Source organism: Thunnus thynnus, chromosome 13 (genome assembly GCF_963924715.1).
Source record: "Thunnus thynnus chromosome 13, fThuThy2.1, whole genome shotgun sequence".
Classification (NCBI taxonomy): Eukaryota; Metazoa; Chordata; class Actinopteri; order Scombriformes; family Scombridae; genus Thunnus; species Thunnus thynnus.
Window position 1 is genome coordinate 23,495,472 of NC_089529.1, and position 20,025 is coordinate 23,515,496.

Consider the following 20,025-nt stretch of genomic DNA (forward strand, 5'->3'; position numbering starts at 1 on the left):
GTGGAGGAGGGCGTTGTTGATGCTGTCTTGCTCCACCTCTGACTAACTGATTGGCTCAGCTGCCATGTCGTCGCCCTGCTCTCTCCACCACTGGCCAATGCCTACAAAGCCCTTTTCTGTACCCTCTCCGTACTGTATTCAGATACGTGCCTTTGTGCACCATTACGACGCGGCCCTAATGGCCTCGTAGCGGTCCATTAGAAGACAACTGCTTGTACGGGAACAGGGCAGCCCTGTTCTCTCACACACACACATACTTACACACACACAAACACACATATACACACACACACACACCCTGTCTCCAAATGCGTCCTGGACTGGCGGGTATAGCGGTGGAGATGCTGAGCGGTGCTACCTGCAGGGCCAGGCCGAGGCTGGGCAGCCTCTTGCTGGCCCCCGTCACCAAAACAGTGCCGCCGATATCAAGTACGGGGAACCGGAGATTTCGGTCCACGTCCTCGATGCAGGGATTTTCAGAGTTGGCAAGAGAGCGGTCGAAGACTGTCACGTCGTTTTACAACCAGTCTGCAATCGACGTCTCCGCAGAAAAGGTAAAAATGTGACTCTTTGCCGGTGTGCGTCTCTTAAACGGCTCTTTTATTACTGTAGCAACAAGGGAGTAAAGCTAGCTAATTCTAGCTTGACAGTAACGCTAACCGTTAGCAAGGTTTGTGCTGCGTTCATAGAACACAGAAAACGTAGTAAATATGACTATCTCCTTCTCGGATAGCGGATCCTCTTTAGCGTTCAAAGTTAGCTTAATAAAGTTACTCTCCGGGATCCAAACTAGCAGAGGAACCTCAGTTTCTCTTTCCAACTTGGAGAAAGTTGTCACGAACTAGGAAATACCTGTGATAAATGAATTAAATTATGTCTTTCTTTCAAATGAACAAAATGGAAAGTAACCTATATCACATGAAAACTCAAGTAGCTACTTTTGGATCTCATTTTTGATGGCAATACAGTGTTTACGATGGTGACGATATGTACTATTGTAATAAATATTTATGAATAACCAAAGTGCATAACTTTAGCTTAAACAGCAACATGAGCGACATGATTTGCTCCCGAGGACTTGAACGCAGCGCCGCGGTCTTGTCATGAGGACATAATGTTTTAGCTAGCAGAGGTTTTCTTAATCTCGGTCAAATTAACACTAAAATGTTGAAAATCCTGGCAGCGTGGTGGTTTGTTGTAACTGACGTTAACCGTACAAGAAAATCTGACAGTTCAAAGCTGTCATTGAAACTGTAGATGTCTGGAGATTGACCAATAACGGAGTCAAGTTTCAGCGATGGAGGTCAGTTTGACCCACATGAAATCCGTTATCTATCTGGCTACAGTTACTATTTCACTCTGTAGAAACATACCGTCTACATTTCTATTTATTCTTGGATTTAATAGTACTCAAGTGTCTTATAGGCTCTGGTAACTGTAGCTATAGCGTTTATTATCCGTTATATTCGTCTTTCAACGTTCGTTAAGTGTAAATCAAACATGTAAAATTATTAATTTAAGGCAGACTCAAAAAGAAATGTAAATACATTTTTAAAAATCCGCCCTTCCTTTCTTTCAAAACATTTTTTCCAGAGAAGCTTTAGTCATGGTAACAAGGCGGATGTCTCAATACTTCCTGAGATGTTTAACAGCCTGTCTGGACATAATGTTCAGATTTTTCACTCAGATTGGGGCAAAACAAACAGTAAAATGAGGGTATTTGCAGCTGCCTTTTAATCTAAAACACTGAAATAAAACATAAACCCTCTTGTGCAACTTTGGACTAAATGAAAAATGCAGTAGTCAAAAGTGCAGAGTAGTAAACAAAACCTAAAGCTGCCAGGAAAGTACTCAAGTAATTAACAGTCTTCAACAGAAATGGAAGCTACTGATCTCAGAGACCATAAATCTGTCTGATTGAACACAGCCGCGGTTTTTGTCTCATGATTTATAGTCAAGCATTAGTGCAGGGGTTCTCAACCTGCGGCTCAGGATCCCCAACAGGTCTCTAGATGACAAAAGAGATAAGAAAAAAAAAGTGAAAGTTGCTGAGGATGTTGATGCGTCCCTGAAGAATGATTCTAATGTTGTACGTGACCTCTTGACTTTCATTTTCTGCGTTAAATATTTATTGTTTGGACTATAAAAGAACAGAAAACAGTGAAAATATCCTTCACAGTATCGTAGAGCACAAGGTGATGTCTTCAAATGTCTTTGCTTGTCTGGCAAACAGTCCAAAACCCCAAAATAGTCATTTTATAGAAGCAAAAAGCTTGCTTTTTATCAAAATATACTTATGAATGAATTGTCTAATTGTTGCAGCTATAATGACAATAATTCCACTACCAGCTTACATAAATAAGACCTGCTGTTATTGATATTATCGGCTGCAGCTGCAGTGCTTTAAGGTTTTCTATCACAAGTAGGTTTAATATTTGTCAGAAGCTTCATATTTTCAATTTTCAGTAAGTCGAGTTAATTCTGGTAATGTTGACACTATAGCATGTGTAACTCTGTGGATGTGATTGTTATGGGCTGCTGGGGGATTATGTTACATATCATTGTCTTGTAGGTGTGAACGGTGTTCACTGAATCACTGACCTGAAATCTAATCACTGCACAGTGAATGTTTGAAAAGACTTTCTCTCCCATAATCCACTGGTGCACTGGTGACTTTCTTTGGCTGAGCCTGACTGACTCTCTGTTCATGGTTGACACAGAAATTATATTTTTATACTTACATAAATACACTCTTTGAAAAAGATCACTTGTGCAATCTTATGCAATCCAAAACAAGGGCTCTGCCATTAAACTCATTACGAAAGCGTTACGAAGCTTTTTGTTAAAAGTGTATTTTATATTTTGCCCTCCTCATGTATATAAATGGAGTGGACAAAATATTAGGAACACTTTACATCATAATGCCCTCCAAGTACACAACCACCACCACACACTATGACCTCAATAACAAAACGTGTTTGTCGAGTGTATATTTAACCAACTGTGATCATTCAAAGAGTCAGTTTCATCAGAGTCTTACCTCTGCTGGATTTTTTTAAAGCCAATACTGATAATCAATATTTCAGAATAAAAACAGCTGATAAGAATACATCAGCTGGTTGTTAAAGAGTTATGACTAAAATACAACATGTCTACATGACAGCAAACTGATCTTTGGATTCAATATAAAACATATCTCTGTGAGAAGATGACGTCATCAGCTGATAATATTGGCCAGCTGGTTTATTGGTCGGGTTATTGACTGAAATGCGTCAGTATCAAAAACTGTCACAGAATGTCTGATCAGATTTATAATCTTGTTTATTTCTTCTTTAGTTTATTTAAATCAACTTTAGACTGTACATGTGTGTAATAGCAGCATGTGTGTGTATATATATTATATATATTTCTCTGGTAAGGTATGAAAGTAATTCATACTTTGAATTAGTTCTGACTGTAAATGTGTGATCGTATGTTTCTCCAGGCCTCGGTGCGACTGACCTTAGCGACCCTGTTGTATTCTGGGAAGTCTCCGGACGGACACCACATCCTGGTAAATATTTCTGAGAGAACCGCCAAGTTACATCTTTGAATGAGACTCCTCACTCATCCGCTCCTCTCTACTGTTTGTTGTGTGACCTCAGAGCAGCGCCGGGTATCTACACAAGGAGCTGCCTGTACGGATCGCTCATCGCATCAAAGGCTTCCGTAGTTTGCCCTTCATCATCGGCTGCAACCCCACCATCCTGCAAGTGGTAAGAACCGCTCACCACTCGCTACAGTGCGGAGCTACACATGAAGCAAAGGCACTGCACTGACACTGCAGCACATCCTATAATAAGAAAGTAACAACTAGGCTACTGCACAGGAGAGTCATGGCTGAACTTTGGATGAAAGGAGGAAGACGGTCTGTTAATGTGGAGGAGTGACTGGGTGGTAAAACCCTCTATCACTGTAAGAAGGAATGTCTGTTTTTGTCTAATCCAGCAAATAAAACACCAGACAAATTAAATGCTTCATCACATTGATGCAATAATCATCAAACAACAGTCTTCCTCATAGATGTCATAGCTACCTCGGTATAAACAGTACATCAAAACTCTAAACATTTCACCAGTTTGCTGTATTTGCGACATGACTACAGCGACCACAGACGCCACACTGAGGAAAACGAAACATGAGCTCATCGTGCTGCTATGAGTAATGTGGATTACACATCTTCTCATAAGCAGGGAACAAATATATCAATACAAAAACGGTGTCGGGACACTACGTCAGTGTTCGATTATCCACTTCAGGCCCATAAATTGTTAATTAATTTGCTAACAATTCCTTTAATGTTAAGCTACAACCTGCTTTATTAAGCTACAGGATGTAATTTTCCAATTTAATTTATCATGAACTGTAAATTTCAAAGCACCTGTAGAGATGATGCTGCACATATTTGACCTTTTATAACATGGCAGCAGTGGTATCATATACATTCAGTATTTGGGTTAACATGACAGATTACAGATAAAAGCTTTTGTAGGTGTTGCATAGTCAGTTTAAAGAATTTAAAAGGTTACTACTGGTTAACTTTTCAATGCACAAGATGCACTGATGTTCTGCACGACGGGCCTCATGCAGACACTCATACGGACGGATTCATTCTTTAATGACACATGAAAGTGAATTAAGAGAATCTGTCAGAATTAAAACAAAATTCATGAGTGATTCAAGCCTGAACGCCACTTAACAATAAGGTTTTTCTGCTCATGATAATTCCTAAACAGTTGCTATTTTCAGTAGTTTTCACGGGGACTGTCTCTTCAGGAGAACGTCCAATGAAAACCGTCCTCAGTGAGGTCTGTGGAATGTCCGGGGCAACAAGGTCACCGTTCCTGGAAAGACACGTCGCTGTCGAGTTTTTCAAATGCCATTTTCGACAAAAACAAAATTCCTTTGAACTTTCTTGTACACAGATATGTCTAAACATCAGTAAATAAAACCCGTGAAAGGATCCGTACGGCTACATAAACGTGGTTGTGAAACTAAATGGCGCCGCCGCATTTTGTTGCAAATTGTTAAATATGAGAGCGTCGATCGGCGTATTTCTGTTTCCAGTGAGAGTTTCTTATTTGTCTCCAGGGCCTCTGTGTGGGAACAGTAGTCTCTCTCTCTCTCTCTCTCCGTCTCTCTCTGTGTTTTTCCCTTCAGCTCCTTCATAACCGATTCATAGCCTCCACATGTCTTTTTTGCTGATGAACTTTCACCCAGATTCCTTCCTCCCCAGTATCGCCGAGCTCCTCTGTGCCAATTACATAAAGCACAGATCCTTTTGTGTGTCACCGGTTGTAATGTAGGTCAGGGTGACTTTACTTTCTCACTCCTCGCCTCTCCTCGCCTCTCTTGCTAAAAAAAAAAAAAACCCAACGACTGGAGCAGATTTTCAACTCATCCACAGATTATGAATTAAACTAACTAGATATTTACTGAATTTAATTGAGGAACAAAGTCTATTTTTCTGGGGAAGAGAACTCATCACGTAGAAGCAATCCAAAAATGTCAGTAATATAAGCCACATGGACTTGTCAGTGGAGTTGTGGGGCCCCAGTCAGGGGCCGGTGCTGGTGCTGGTGCTGTGATGCTTTCTGGTTGAATGGACGATCACAGAGAATGTGTCTAAAACCTCCTCCTCCCTCTCCTCTGCTTTCTTACAGCACGAACTGTATATCAGAGCCTACCACATGCTCATTGACTTTCCCCCGGTGAGTGTCCTACACACACACACACACACACACACATGTTTACTTGGGTCACTTTTGGGGACATTACATAGACTTTTTCATTGAGATTTACCATAACTCCCACCCAAAAATCATCTTTTTCCCACTTGCCCAATTGCAAACATGGCTTTTATCCCCAATTGGACAAGTAGTCCCCATTTAACTAGCCTTAAGTCTGAAATGTGTCCCTGAAAGTAGGCTAAGTCAGACCACACACACGCACATATATATATATATATATATATATATATATATATATATATATATATATATATATATATATACACACACACACATACACACGTTTACTTGGGTCACTTCTGGGGACATTACATAGACTTACATTCATTTCATTGAGACTTACCATAACCATAACCACTACTTGCCTAATTCTAACCACACACACACACACACACACACACACACACACACACACACACACAGAAAACAGTTCAAGTTCTTCATTTGTCAGGGAGTGGCTTTATTCATGTCAATAAACAGGAAATGTGTACTTAACCTCTGATGGGCCTGCATGTAGCACGTCAAGAGTCGGTTCATTAATTCAAATGTGACGGCTTCAAAACCCCCTGACCAAAATCCAGAATTATTTCATTTACAACGATATAAAAACAGAGAAAAGCAGTAAACTTTCACATTTGACAAACTTCAACCACCTTGTATTTTTTTTGAAGTATGTAAATGATCAATTAATGGGAAATAGATAAATGTATTTACAGTATTACTCTGCAGAGAAATCAATTCACTTTCTTTTCAAAGCGTCAGCAGTTTACTTCTCAGTTAACACACCTGACTCGGCAAAACAATCCAGCCATCTGCTTTTCTCACAGCAACAACAGCCAAACAGAGCTGTACATGACGCCCCTGTAGCTGCTGCATGAAATCTTAAATGTTAAAAATGATGATGAAGTGTTTCCAAGTTTCAGTTCAGCTGAGATGAGGCATCAGACTTCAGATAAAGTGCATAAGAAAGAGTAAAAAGGTAAATACACACCTACCTAAGTACATAGTAGCAATGTTGTAAGAAGAGGTGTGTGTTCACTGAGGTGTGTGAGTGCTGCAAGGCTGTAAACTGTTCAATCTGACAGACTGTAACTTTTATGATCTTCAATCAAAATGTAATTGTGTAACGCAGCTACAGGTTTTGAGGGTTGAGGTTGGATTCAGACAGCGTGCTGACGGCAGCAGTGAACAGCCTGAGCCGTGGCCTTTTACTCACTTCTTATGTGGGTTTTTTCTTGACAAAGAGAAAAGTGTGTCTGTTTTGTTCCTGTGTTAGTACACGTTATACCGCAGATAAGAACAGACCTGCTCGACGTGTTTTATGTTCTGCTGTGTATAAATGCAGGCACCCCTTTTATGTATCAGTGTGATCTGAAAAAAAAAGTTGCCCTCTGGCTTAGTAAACTAGCTAAATACAGACTCACCAGGTTCAGAAAAACACACCTCTCGAGCCAGGTTTTGTACTTACAACACCCAGAAAAGTAAATCACTATGGATACACTCCACTTACTGGATGCTTGTTATTTATTCTGACTCTAATGAACAGATGAAAGGGCTCCAGGAGTTTCATTTGTGAGTAATGAGCGTGAAGATTAGAGGATGTCTACCAGCTTTCAGCTCTGATACTCCTGCTTCTCTGACTCTGCTTTAACAAATAAAATTTGTTACGGGTGTTACTTGTACTATAATGGCTCAAATGGTAAATTGTGATGTTTCCAAGGCATTTGTTCCATCAATACAACCACAGACATGTCATTCTCACCTCTCTGCTGCTCTGAGTTTGTTTTGTTTTGTTTTTTTTTACAGAAATGCTGTTTAGTTTTTGTTGTCGGCAACAAAACCTTGATAGAAAAAGAAACAGCAAATGAGAAACTCAGCAGAGAGGGAGCAGAGAAAACGGGGAGACTTCTTACTAAAAGGCTGCATTCACACCGAATCAGGCGGTGCGGCGTTCAGCTGCAGGGTCGAGCAGAGGTGTGGTGGGTGGGCTCCCTCTCCCCATTCACTCTCTAGCTCGCTCGATCACAGCAGTGACGTCGGGTTACGTTTCTCCAAAAGTTGACTCTGGCTCAACTTTCCGGCCGCAGTCCGGTGCGGCGCCACAGCGGCTAAAACGGCCGCAGCCTAGCCGCACTACCCCCATTCAAATGAATCGCCACACCGCCTGATTTGGTGTGAATGCAGCCTAACACATGATGAGATATACTTATAAAACTGGGGAAATTAGAAATAGGCCCGGATCCCTCTCACGCAGTAACTTTGCCGTAGGGTCTGTAAATAAAGGGAGTGAAAACCAAGCAAAAACAGCATCTACAGGGTTGATGTAAAGCGTGCCTTTCTATTGACAGATCAAGGATCAGGACGTGGAGGCTCGTTTCTGTAAGCTGGTGCAGCAGCTGCTGGATGACCACAAAGATGTGGTCACCATGCTGGCCCAGGGCTTCAGGGAGTGTCGCAAACACCTGCAGGTAAGAGCTGCACCTCCAGAACCATGAGAACACCAAACTTCATGAGCTAAATTATAGACCCTATGATGCCCCGCTAATGATTATAGCCCCTTTCACAAATGCAGTCCATCCCTGAAATGTTCAGGAACATTTCCTGCACGGGGTCATGTATGAATGGGAGCAGGGATCGATATTCAGGGAAAAAAAATCTGTACCGTCGATTTCCCACCTCAAGATTTAGTAACATTTCAGGGAAAATGCTGGTACAGCTGAGAATGACAGCAGTAACATTGCAGGGACAAGCACGTAAAGGATTACGTCCGTCTGACGAAAGATGCTTTGACGTGGAGAAAGCGAACCAATCACAAGACTCTGCTGATGACGTAATTAATACGTGACTTGTTTACGGTTGCCTTGCCGATGCTTTTGTGGGTGATTTGATAACTAACAAGCAATCTCAAGTTCTTGTGTTTGTAAACAAGCTCCTTTTTTTTTCCAAGAATGGCTGGAAACTGAAAATAATAAGACACGTCTTCCGCTGTGTACATGTTCTTCTCCTGTTGAGTTTTATGGTAGTTGGCATCCATGAGTGTTGCTTTACCGCCGTCCACTGGACTGACCTTTTGCCCCCCGTCTATTCCGGTAAATTGCTTTGGCATGTGTGAAAAAGGCGCAAGACGGAAATGTTCCCGAATGTGGCTGCATGTAGAAGCAATAGTGAAAATCACAAGCGATGCCTGGAAGGTAATCCCAGTAATTTAACAGGAACTCTGTATGAAAGACACTTGTTGAACACGTTTTAATACTGCAGGACATTTTAAAAGTCTATATTTTTAACCTTCATTATCACCGTCTAACAAATGGTCCAGTATGCTGCTGCAAGGCTGTAAACCAGGTCCAGCAGGATGAATCACATTACACCCGTTTTAACCCTCCTGTTGTCTTCGGGTCAAATTTGACCCGTCATGTCAGAAATATGGATTTATTGGATCTAATACCACACATTACTTTGCAAGTAAAAGTAATGATCACTAATTTCATTGAATTTTGGGTGTTTTATTAAAATTTATAGCATCTGTGGACTTTTATCCTCCCGGGTCAAATTTGACCCGAGAGGACAAAAGCTGCACGGTCGTGGATTTCTTTGATCTAATTGCCTGAAAATCACATGGAGGGTTCCACACCACACACTACTGTGCAAGTAAAAGTAACAATCACTACTTTCATTGAATTTTGGGTGTTTTATTAAAATTTATAGCATCTGTGGGTCAATTTTGACCCGGGAGGACAAAAGCTGCACGGTTGACGGGAAGACAACAGGAGGGTTAAGTTCTTTACATTGGCTTCCCATCCAGTTTAGGATTCATTTTAAGGTTCTTGTTATCATGCATGGACAGACACCTGAGTACATTAGTGATCTTCTCGATCCCAATATCACTTAGGTCTTCTGACCAGAGCCTACTGGTTGTCCCTTGGTCTCAGCTGAAAACTAAAGGTGCCTTTTTTATAATAGTGGCTTCAACACTACGGAGCTCTCTTCCTTTAGACATGTGGTGTCCATAGAAGCTTTTAAAAAGCAACTTTTTAAATGGTGTCACCTTGATATGTGTGTGATGTGAAGTGATTGTTCTTTCGCGGTACCCTGTTGCCTGTGCTTTGTTTCTGTGTTAAATTTAACTTGTGTTGTATGTTTTTTATTGTTTGTATGTTTCATGGTCTTATTTTTAACTTTTACTCTTGTGAAACACTTTGTGTGAAAGGTGCTATACTAAATAAACTTATTATTCTTATTATTAAATTAAATGTATTTCAAGTGTCTTGAATCTAGTTAGGAAGTCTCATTCTCTGCATATAATGACTGGTTTGTTTTGCTTATGAAACTTGCTGATCTAATCTAAAAAAAATCAGTGGCTGTAGTAATGTCCATGATTTTTGTTTTTATAGGAAATCTTCTTGATCTTTATTTGGTAGGTTTCATCAGCTGTTTGTTTTTGGTTTCACTGTTTGAGCTGTGAAGCTTTTTTTTTCCCCCCGGTGTTACAGGATGAGACAATGGTCCGCAGCTTCCTGGATACAACGCTGTGCTCTCGTCTGGGAATCCGAATGTTGGCAACACACCACCTCGCTCTCCATGAAGACAATGTACGTCTGACTGTCTCTGTTACTCACAGGATTTTTAAACCTTTTAACTGTGTTGTTTGTCTGGAGCAGGTTAGATAGTCTAGGGTTAGTGTTGTTTGGCTTTTATTGGCTGTTAACCTTTGGTGAATATCGGTCATGTAGTCAATTTCTACAGTTTAGAACATCAATTATTTGCCTTTTAAAGCCATCCAGGTATGCAGCAAACCCTTTAAACTTTGTATTACAAAGTGTTTTAAAAGACAAGGTTACTTATTTACAACGAATATCATGAAAAGACCAAAATCAACAATGTGTTAGTCCCTTAATCTTTCTGTCTGTGGCACCAGCTCCAAGCTCATTGGTTCCTAATGAAGATGGAAATCTGTAAAAACAGCTCACAAATATATGATTTCATTTTAAAAAAGGTTGAATAATTTCCTACAGCAGCTGTAGTTTTAGCAAACATTACAGAAAAAGGAGTGAATTCTGCACTTGTTGGGGACTATTTTCAGCTGTGGATTCACTGACTGACTCATTGACTCATTGAAACACATGGATCGCCAATATCTAACATTCAAAAAAGACCAATATTAACCCACCGGTATATAAAGTAACACTTCTAAACCCAAAACTAGTTCCAAATAAAACCCAAAACCAATGAGTTGCTATGCAGTTCAAACAGTATCTGAATAAATGAATTAATAAGAGCACACAGGAGGAAGAAGAAAAACCCTCCCATTCACATCACATCTACTTCTAGAGATAAATTACAGTTATTTGTTGATAATTAAAGTATTTCTGTTGTCATTTCAGCCTGATTTTGTTGGGATCATATGCAGACGTCTGTCTCCCAAAAAAATCATAGAGAAGTGGGTTGACTTTGCCAGGTAAGTGTTTAATCACATGGATTTGTTTGTTTATCACCTTTTTTAGATGACTTTCCGTTTCTGTTTGAGCACTCTGTTGACAGAGAGAGGTCAGAGGTCAGCTGATAAACCGTCAGCAGCAGACGTGTTTCAGAGCAGTGGAGCTGTGAATGAGATAGGAGCTATCGTTCCTGTTTACTTTCTGTAATCTTATCAAATGACCTTTTTTTAGAGTTTGTAACTTTTGCTCAGTTAGAAAGAAAAAAAAAAAGTTCATTTTGTATGTGGACTAATAATTTGTCAACCAGCTTGGAAATTATTTATTTATGTTTGAACACAATGGAATCAACATTTGTGTACCATGTAATCCCCTATAATAAACCATCATGTCTACCGCTTTGGTCCTGCATGACGTATCTCAACATCTATTGGATGAATCGACTGAGATGGCTCTCAGCAAACAATTCAGGTGTTATTTGTAGCTGTCACATCATCCTGAACGTTCGCCATCTTTGGTGGCACCAAACCCTCTCAAGCTCGGTCTATACATGAAGTTCTATAGCACAGGTGTTAGTGGATCATATCCCGTATATTGCACGGCCCTCATGTGTTCCTCGTGTCCACCAGACGTCTGTGTGAGCACCAGTACGGTAACTCGCCCAGAGTGAGGATCAACGGACACGTAGCAGCTCGTTTTCCCTTCATCCCTCTGCCTCTGGATTACATTCTGCCTGAGCTCCTCAAGAACGCCATGAGGTAAACGTCACCGCTCACACATACATGAAGATGTTTGTTCATCTCCGGCTTGACTTTCTGTTCCTGTTGATTAAAGAACTCCAGATGCAGTTTCACAAGTTAGGATGTGTCAGCTGTCGATCCACAATACAGGACTCATGCAATATTTTAACAGAGTTCAAATGAAAACAAACTGTTTTAGTTCAATTTAGTTAAAAGTTCAGTTAGATTTCCTATAATCTTGGGCATGAAACTTGCAAAAACAAAACAAAATGTTTAATATTAAAATACTTTATACTTAAAACTAAGAAGAATGGAAAAAGATCCACATGAGAATGTCATAAAAAAGAATAAGAGCAAATGGTTAAAGTAACATTTTCCATTACCTCAGTTCACCACAAACCCTCATTTCTAGCATAGGAACATTTTTAAGAGTATAAGCGTCTCATCATAATCCATGATCTGTATGTGTGGTGAAACTTACACTATGAGATGTACTGATATTAAAAAAAAGAAGAAAATGAAATGAGAAATCTCCCAGTGCTCCTGACCAGTAGTTATTGGACGCTGACTTCGGAAACAGTTGCTCTGGGCACATACGGGAACACAGTCGAGATTGTGGCCGTGAGCCATTAAATTATTGGTAAAGGAACAAGTGAATCTAAAATAAACCTGGTTGGAATCCCTATGAGAGGCACTCCAGTTCTCTCTGCTGGTCCACTGCCGCCCAATAAAACAAAGAACAGCACATGCAGTCAGGACTGTTCTGTTAAAAATACTCAGCAAACAACTACCAGTACTTCAAAAGAAGCTCTTGGTTGAGGAAACGTCGTATGTAGAAGCTGTGTTTCATCTAGGTTGAGTGCTTCGGCCTGGACGTTTAGCGTCGTCAGGTTGCGGCGTTCTGCCAGCAGTTGGGGGGGGGGGGTCACACACTGTAGCCTCTATTGTACATTTACTGCCAGACTGACAGCTCGCTGCTAACCTTTTCCTCTGCTCTGCAACCACTTAGTTGCTACGCACAGACGTTACACACCGGCCTATACTATTTACGCTACCAAGAGTTTACCAGACAACGTCACAGAGGTCGACTCATTGCACAGAGGCTATTGATTTCTGAATGAAAGGATATTTGGCGTTATTTTTGGCATTGAGGGCGGGGGTTTTCGTCGGCCTGGCGACCCACCAGGTCTGTCCAGTTATAGGAGAAACACTGAGAAGAGTTCACACAATCAAGTACAGCTCAAGTATGAACACAGGTTTGTTTGTTAAGGTCTGTATTGACCAACTTGAATTTAAAAAGCCTTAAAACAGAACAGAACAGTCAAGAAACCTTTAGGAATCATTAATATTGTTTCCTTCTGCTGCACCTTACAAGCATCTTTGGAAGCAACACTTGTCTCTTGAGTGAAATGTCCTTTATCAACATCGTTCTAATGGCAACAAATGATGATTTTTATATATATTTTCCTGTTGAGGTCGTGTACTGTACCCCTGGTGTGAGTGAGTCCTGCCTCATCATCAGAGCTGAGAGGACTGTGTGTTTTTGGCTGGAGGTGCTGACTGCGTGTTGCCTACATTCCTCTCATTCATGTTGGGTTACTGGTTTAGAGGACAGAAGCAGAAGAGGCGAGGAGTGATTTAGAAAAGCGGTGACACTGAACTATTGTTTGCAGGCTTTTAAATTAAAGATTAAAGATCCTTGATGATTCCATCCTGCACAGAGACGTACAGTCCATGTCAACCGGCCCTTGTTGCTGAAGAAATAACTTTTTGACACTCAATATTTTACTCCTCTTGACATCTATCTGTTTGTCCCTTTAGGGCCACCATGGAGAGCCATCTAGATACCCCGTACAACGTGCCTGATGTGGTCGTCACCATTGCCAACAACGACATTGATTTTGTCATCAGGTGAGTGGCTCAACATCTGTTCCACTGCTGCTGCAAGTTTAGAATCTAGGCTGGATCCCAAGTAAAGCATTATAACAATGCAATCGTTGCTATAAACAGACTCTTCAAATGTCAACTAGTGTTTTAAGTTTTCCTTCATGCATCCGGTGTTTTGAGCCAAAGAAAAGAAAATGACAGTGGTCAGGTATTGTGGTGCTCAAAGCTTGTTTTTTTGTCTTTGCAGGATCTCAGACCGGGGGGGCGGCATCCCTCACAACATAATAGACAAAGTGATGGATTACCATTTCAGCACGGCTGAGGAGAGCGCACAGGACCCCCGCATGAGCAACTTCTTCAACAACATTACCAACACAGGAAACCAGTCTGGGCCTATGCATGGGTAAGAATTTAGAAGTACAGAATACGTTTGTTCCATGTTTACCTCTGTAGATGAAACGACATTTAACCCTGCGTTGTGTGGTCATCGAAAGGAAAGTGGTTGTGTTAAAACATCGCATTTGATTTTGGCTGTGTCTAAACCAGTATGGATAAATGTGAAAAATAAAGCTCAGTGACTGGTTTGAGGAAGCTGCTGAAGCTGATCTGGAGGTATGTAAATGTCTCTGCACACTGATGGTGCACAATCCACGTCTGTAAAACGTAGATAAGCTGACAATCACGCCTCGGGCTCCTTTTACACACAGCCACATAGTCTATAATAGTTGCACTGATTCGGGATCAGAAAAACTACACTAGCAGCTTCTGCAGGGCTCCAGACTAACATGGCTGCCCCCCATGTTGACTTCCTGGTTCTCGTGACTGCATGTTTTTCCTACAACAAATCATTTTAGCTATTTTAGCTGTACCTGAATGCCTCGCCGTCATCTTCAACCCGCTGTCTTGTGTTTTTTGTGTTCTGCAGGTTCGGCTTCGGCTTGCCCACGTCTCGGGCCTACGCTGAGTACCTCGGCGGCTCTCTGTCCGTGCAGTCCATGCAGGGCATCGGCACTGATGTCTACCTGCGTCTGCGCCACATCGACGGCAAAGGAGAGAGCTTCAGAGTGTAAAACCCCAGGTCATCCTTGTAGACCCCAACTTTCAGGAATCAGGCCATGCAAAGGGGGGTACAGAGGGACTTCAGGACTTCGGTCCACAAAGTGATAGCCTCTACAGTATGTTGTCAGAAAGCTCCTAAATTCACCAACCCACTACTTGTTTCTTTTTCTTTTTTGCCTTAGACTGATTATAAGCTATGTTAGCTCTCAAGTTGATGATTTCGGTTGTTTCCCTTTGTGTTTTGTACCCTGTGGCATGTCATCTTGAAATTTCAAGGGGGTGTATGAACTTTTGAATGTTTAGGTTATCGGGACAAACTGTGCATGATAGTGGACATTGATATTAATGAGGAAGGATGGAGAGAGAGAGAGAGAGAGAGAGAGAGAAAAAAAAAAAGAGCTTCAGTTTTAAAGAAGTTCACTTTTGAAGTTACTTGTCACATAGCCTCAAAACAGGAACAGACATTTTGATGATAAATGTTACAAATTAAACTTCTGAGACACTCCAGCAGCCCTGTCAAAATCTCCTCACGAAGCTGCTCACATGCTCCACGACGATCAATAGAACTATAGTTTAAATTACCAAATCCTTCCAGTATCTTATCAGCTATTATTATTATTTTTTTTATCAGAATCTAAGGTCTACAAAGGAAAACAGCTGGTTTTGGTGGCGAGCGCGCACAAGTTGAACTTCAGCGTCCTCATATTAAAGCTGATGTGCTTGTGAGCAAACCTCAACCCTTGAAAGCCCTTAGCTATACAACAAACAAACAAACATAAATGTAGAAGAAACTGCCAAAACACCAAATGCTCATTAACAGATTTCTGTCTTGTTCTGTTTTGAGAACACACACACACACACACACACACAGCGTGATGATGATGATGAACATCTTCGTTCAGCAGTATTTTAGAGGAGCTTTCGGGCAGGGAAGCCAAACGAGCTGTTCAGTTGCCTTACTGTGTGACGCTAGTCCTTCAACTGCATGCTGACTTTTACTTTTTCTTGCGTTTTTTCTTTTTTGTTGTTGTTGTTGTTGTTGTTGTTGCCTTTATTGGTAGATGCACACCAAGTCAGTCAGTTTCATTAGTTTTGGTGTTTTTTTTTTTTTTTTGCACAATGAATAGATTTCACATCGTAATGCTCTGCATTTGCACCAATCACGACAGTTTTTGACCTTTTATTGTAACAACTTTCAGAGTAACAATATAACGGAGAAGTATTGTCTAACATCGTCTTCTTTTCTTCTGTTTCATCTGATTTTTTTTTTTTTTTTTTTTTTTTTCAGAAAGTGTGTCAGTTGTATTTCAAGTTTGCTGTCTTTTTGAAACAAGTTTTGTATAAGATTACATTTAAAAATGGGTCAATAGCAGGATTTTCTCCACCGTTAACTATGGAAGTTCAGATCGGCTAAAGTTGCTCATCATCATTTCAGTTTATTATCTCCAGATCGTAACTTAATTATGCAATAACCTTGAGACAACTGATGTGTTTTTATTTATTTTGGGTTTTTTTTTTCTTCTCCCAATTTAGAAATGTTCCTTAAAGACTTCTAAAGGCCTCAGTATGCTTCAAATGTATGTCGTGCCATGTGACCACATCTACAGAGAAAAGTGTTTATACTTGTCGGGAATGGACAAATTACTAGATGAGGTGTAAAAAAGCTGGCCATCATTTCCATTTCCACCTTCTGGCTGCATCCCACTGCCTTCCTGTTTTCATTCTTTTAAGAAGCGGATGTTTTTGTCTCAGTGAATCTTAAAAATGGGTAAACACCCAGAAGTCTTCTCTTCACAGTTTTTCACTCAACTGTAGACAAAAAAAAAAGTGATAGAAGTAGTTGTATAGAGGATGAACAGTTTGACATGATTCGTCTTTTTCTGAAATTCATACAAATTCTGCTATCGGAGGGAATTTCAGACGCTGTTTAAGCACTTTGAAGCATATTGAGGTCTTTACTCTGACCTGAGTTGACTTTATCCGCTGGTGCCCTGACCGACCAGTTGGGAGTCACTAGTGCAGCAAAAAAAAAACCAACATGATCCCTCACTGGCTTCCCACCCACAAACATGGGGACAGTTTTATACTGTTTTTTTTAAGCCCACACTCTCAAATAACGATGAAATTCAAATGTTTTCTTTTTTTTTTTTCCATGTGATGTCACCGTAAACGTCTCATCAACTCAGGATTTTAAAAAAAACAAAAAAAAACAAAACTGAAGCCAAGTCATGTGATTTAGAAATACTCCCTCATACAACACATAGTCAACATCAGCACTCCTTACATTTTGTTGAACATTCCCCAGTCGGCACCAGTTGGCAAACAAAAGATCAACGATAATGCTACATTTATCTAGTTTTATCTCTGTTACTATTTTAGCTTACAGTTATCTTTTTTTTTAGCACAAAGGGCATTGGGGAACTTGTGCTGTTATTGACAAGAACCAGAATATATGAACTTTGCAAATCATTCAGCTTTTCATTTTTTGCTTCTGACAGACTCGACCGACTAATTATCAGTTGTATTGTAGTCTTTGAGTTGTACATTTTCTCATAAAAGCCTTAGAATCACACACATTGATTAGTCAAATGGGGAAATTACATAAATAACATAAGATTCTGTAATGTATGGAAGCCTGTAGAGGACTATATAAAAATGATAATAGAAACTAGAAAATGAAAATGTAATTCAACCATAGTGTTATAATTTTCCCAAGTTTATATAATCATTTTAATATAGTCCCTTGCAGGCTTCCGTAGGAATGTTTAATATCTTACAAACTGAGTAAAAGTTTCATTTTTTTCTTTGCAAAAATGTCTCCTCACAAATGTTACTTTAAGTTAAAATGAGATTTCAGTCTGTGAGACATCGTGAAAACATACGTGAACCAGTTACTTAAATTGTAAGATATCAAAACAAAGCTGTGAATCTGATTTAATTTCTTCTTCTTTTTTGTTTTTTTTGAGATTTTATGAAACAAAAACAACCCCCTGTGTAATTCACAGTTCCAGGATGACGGAGGACGGCCTGTATTATCTGTACCTGTATCCGTACTGAGGCCATGTATATGGATTAATGTGTTTATTGTGGCTTTTGAAGGTCTTGAAGATGTAGTATATATGTAGCTTATGCATGTAAAGTAAAAGGGGAAGTAAACACCACATAGCTGCCAGATGCTGGTAAACACGGTTTGCGTCCTTTTCGAGACACGTTAGCGGATTAACCGGCGTCGTTTAGAGATTCTCTTTTATTCCAAAATGTTGAAGGAAGCTCCAGTAAATCTTGGATGCAGCAGCCAGGCTGTGACTTTTACAAAGCATTGAATGTGCACTGTCTGCTCTCTGCTGGCCTAAAAAGAAAAGTACAGGCAGACTGAAAAAAAAAAACAGTTTTGGGGATATAAAGTCGGGGAAAATATTATGCATAAAGAGCATCATTCTAGTTTTTGAAGGGGGAAGAGGATATAAAACATATTAGTTCACTTCTATTTTCCAGGTTCTTGATTTTGTAATTTTTGCAGATATAGAAATGAGACTTTAACAAAAAAATATATATATCATTTGAACATCATCTCCAGTACAAAGCCAAACAATGGAGTCTTGTTACCTACTAAACGTGCTGCCATGGAGTGTTTGTCTCCTAGACTGAAATTTGTTTCTCCCACATGTTTTTCTGTTGTGTTCAGGACTCTGTAGACATTAAATTTTACTTGGTTGGAACTTTGAGAGTGTTTTTATACATTTCACATGTGTTCACATAAAATACGAAACATTAAGCTAGAAACCTCCATCAATGAATATGCTTTAATCACATATAGGCTGGTTGTTACTGGTCATAAACTTAAACAAACTGGAGTATTAAGTTGTTCCTATTGTTGCTTTAGATTTGACACAATGGATAATATAACAAGCTTTTAAAATTCAACACATTGTTAAAGATGAAACCAGTGGTTTGTGTGTAGTCGGGGTCACATTTCACATGTCTATGAGTTGTTAACAGCTCCACTAAATAGTGATTTTTCCCTCTAAACTTCTCAAATGGTTTCATTTCAATAAATGTTCAAGTGATCCAATATTTCAGCAAAAATCAAAGATTAGAGAAAAAGTACAAAAACTGAAAACAGATTTGTGTATCAAAACTTGTTTTTTCTTCTTTCCTCTCCCATTAATCATCTCACCACCCCTCAGATTTATCTGCTGACCCTTTGGAGGGGCCCGACCCCTAGGTTGGGAACCACTGGACTAAACTAGCTAACTGTATATAAAGTAGTGTAAACTAGCTCCACCTCCAGCAGCTACAACAGTAACATGCTGCTCTAACACTGATGCTTCACTATTAATAATCTAATGATGTCATATATAATAATATATCAGTCAGAGGGACCAAACCACTACTTTTACTGCAATACTTTAACTACATCAAGCTCATAATACTTATGTACTTTTACTGCAATACTTTAACTACATCAAGCTCATAATACTTATGTACTTTTACTGCAATACTTTAACTACATCAAGCTCATAATACTTATGTACTTTTACTTAAGTGGGATTTTTCATGCAGTACTTCTACTTGTAATGGAGTATTTTACATTACTGTATTAGTACTTTTACTGAAGGATCAGAATACTTCTTCCACCACTGACGTTAGCTATAACTGCCTCTTCTTGCTAACAGCTGACATTGCAACAGTCAGTCGGTGCTTTCCTTATTACACTTCCCACTGTGACTTTCAACAACCACATGACACTTTTCCTTTTTGGGAAAGTGTGGACGGTGCATCTCACTCAAACACATCACAGCATTAATAGTACAAGGTTTGACCAGTTAGGGCTGCATTCACACCAGTAAGTGTCCCATAGTGTTTTGACATTACAATCTGTGTTTTGTCAAGAAGATCTGTATGAACAACAATGAGAGCTTCCATCATTTGGGACTCATTCAAGATGAGTTTGACAGACTAGCAGTCAGTCCACAGATGGTGCTAAATGTCACCGTCAGTATTGTCATGTGTGTGTGTGTGTGTGATTTGGCCTTTATTTACGTTGTTGTTGTTGGTGTTTCAACCTTGGTGCAACTTTTGCAGACTGTGAAAAGTGACTTAAATATGAACGTGTAA

General features: G+C 39.9%; 1 protein-coding gene across 2 annotated transcripts; it reads left to right on the plus strand.

Annotated features, from left to right (window-relative positions):
* The first annotated feature begins 126 nt into the window (after positions 1 to 126).
* Positions 127 to 18,626, plus strand: bckdk (branched chain ketoacid dehydrogenase kinase). Of its 2 annotated transcripts, XM_067608737.1 has the most exons (12): positions 127 to 554; positions 3,485 to 3,553; positions 3,645 to 3,755; positions 5,703 to 5,750; positions 8,138 to 8,257; positions 8,533 to 8,619; positions 10,280 to 10,378; positions 11,171 to 11,244; positions 11,851 to 11,979; positions 13,783 to 13,872; positions 14,096 to 14,251; positions 14,774 to 18,626. In XM_067608737.1, the coding sequence occupies exons 1-12, from the start codon at positions 309 to 311 to the stop codon at positions 14,916 to 14,918; spliced, it is 1,374 nt and encodes a 457-aa protein (XP_067464838.1). In that variant the 5' UTR covers positions 127 to 308; the 3' UTR covers positions 14,919 to 18,626. The 2 variants fall into 2 exon arrangements, with proteins under 2 accessions (XP_067464838.1, XP_067464839.1); XM_067608738.1 differs by lacking the exon at positions 8,533 to 8,619 and having other exon boundaries at positions 128 to 554.
* The last annotated feature ends 1,399 nt before the right edge of the window (positions 18,627 to 20,025 follow it).

Coding starts and splice junctions, on each gene's coding strand:
- bckdk (XM_067608737.1), top strand. CDS start 309: ATGCGTCCTGGACTGGCGGGTATAGCGGTGGAGATGCTGAGCGGTGCT. Junction 8,620..10,279: donor CACAAGACTCTGCTGATGAC/GTAATTAATACG, acceptor CCGGTGTTACAG/GATGAGACAATGGTCCGCAG. Junction 13,873..14,095: donor GACATTGATTTTGTCATCAG/GTGAGTGGCTCA, acceptor TTGTCTTTGCAG/GATCTCAGACCGGGGGGGCG.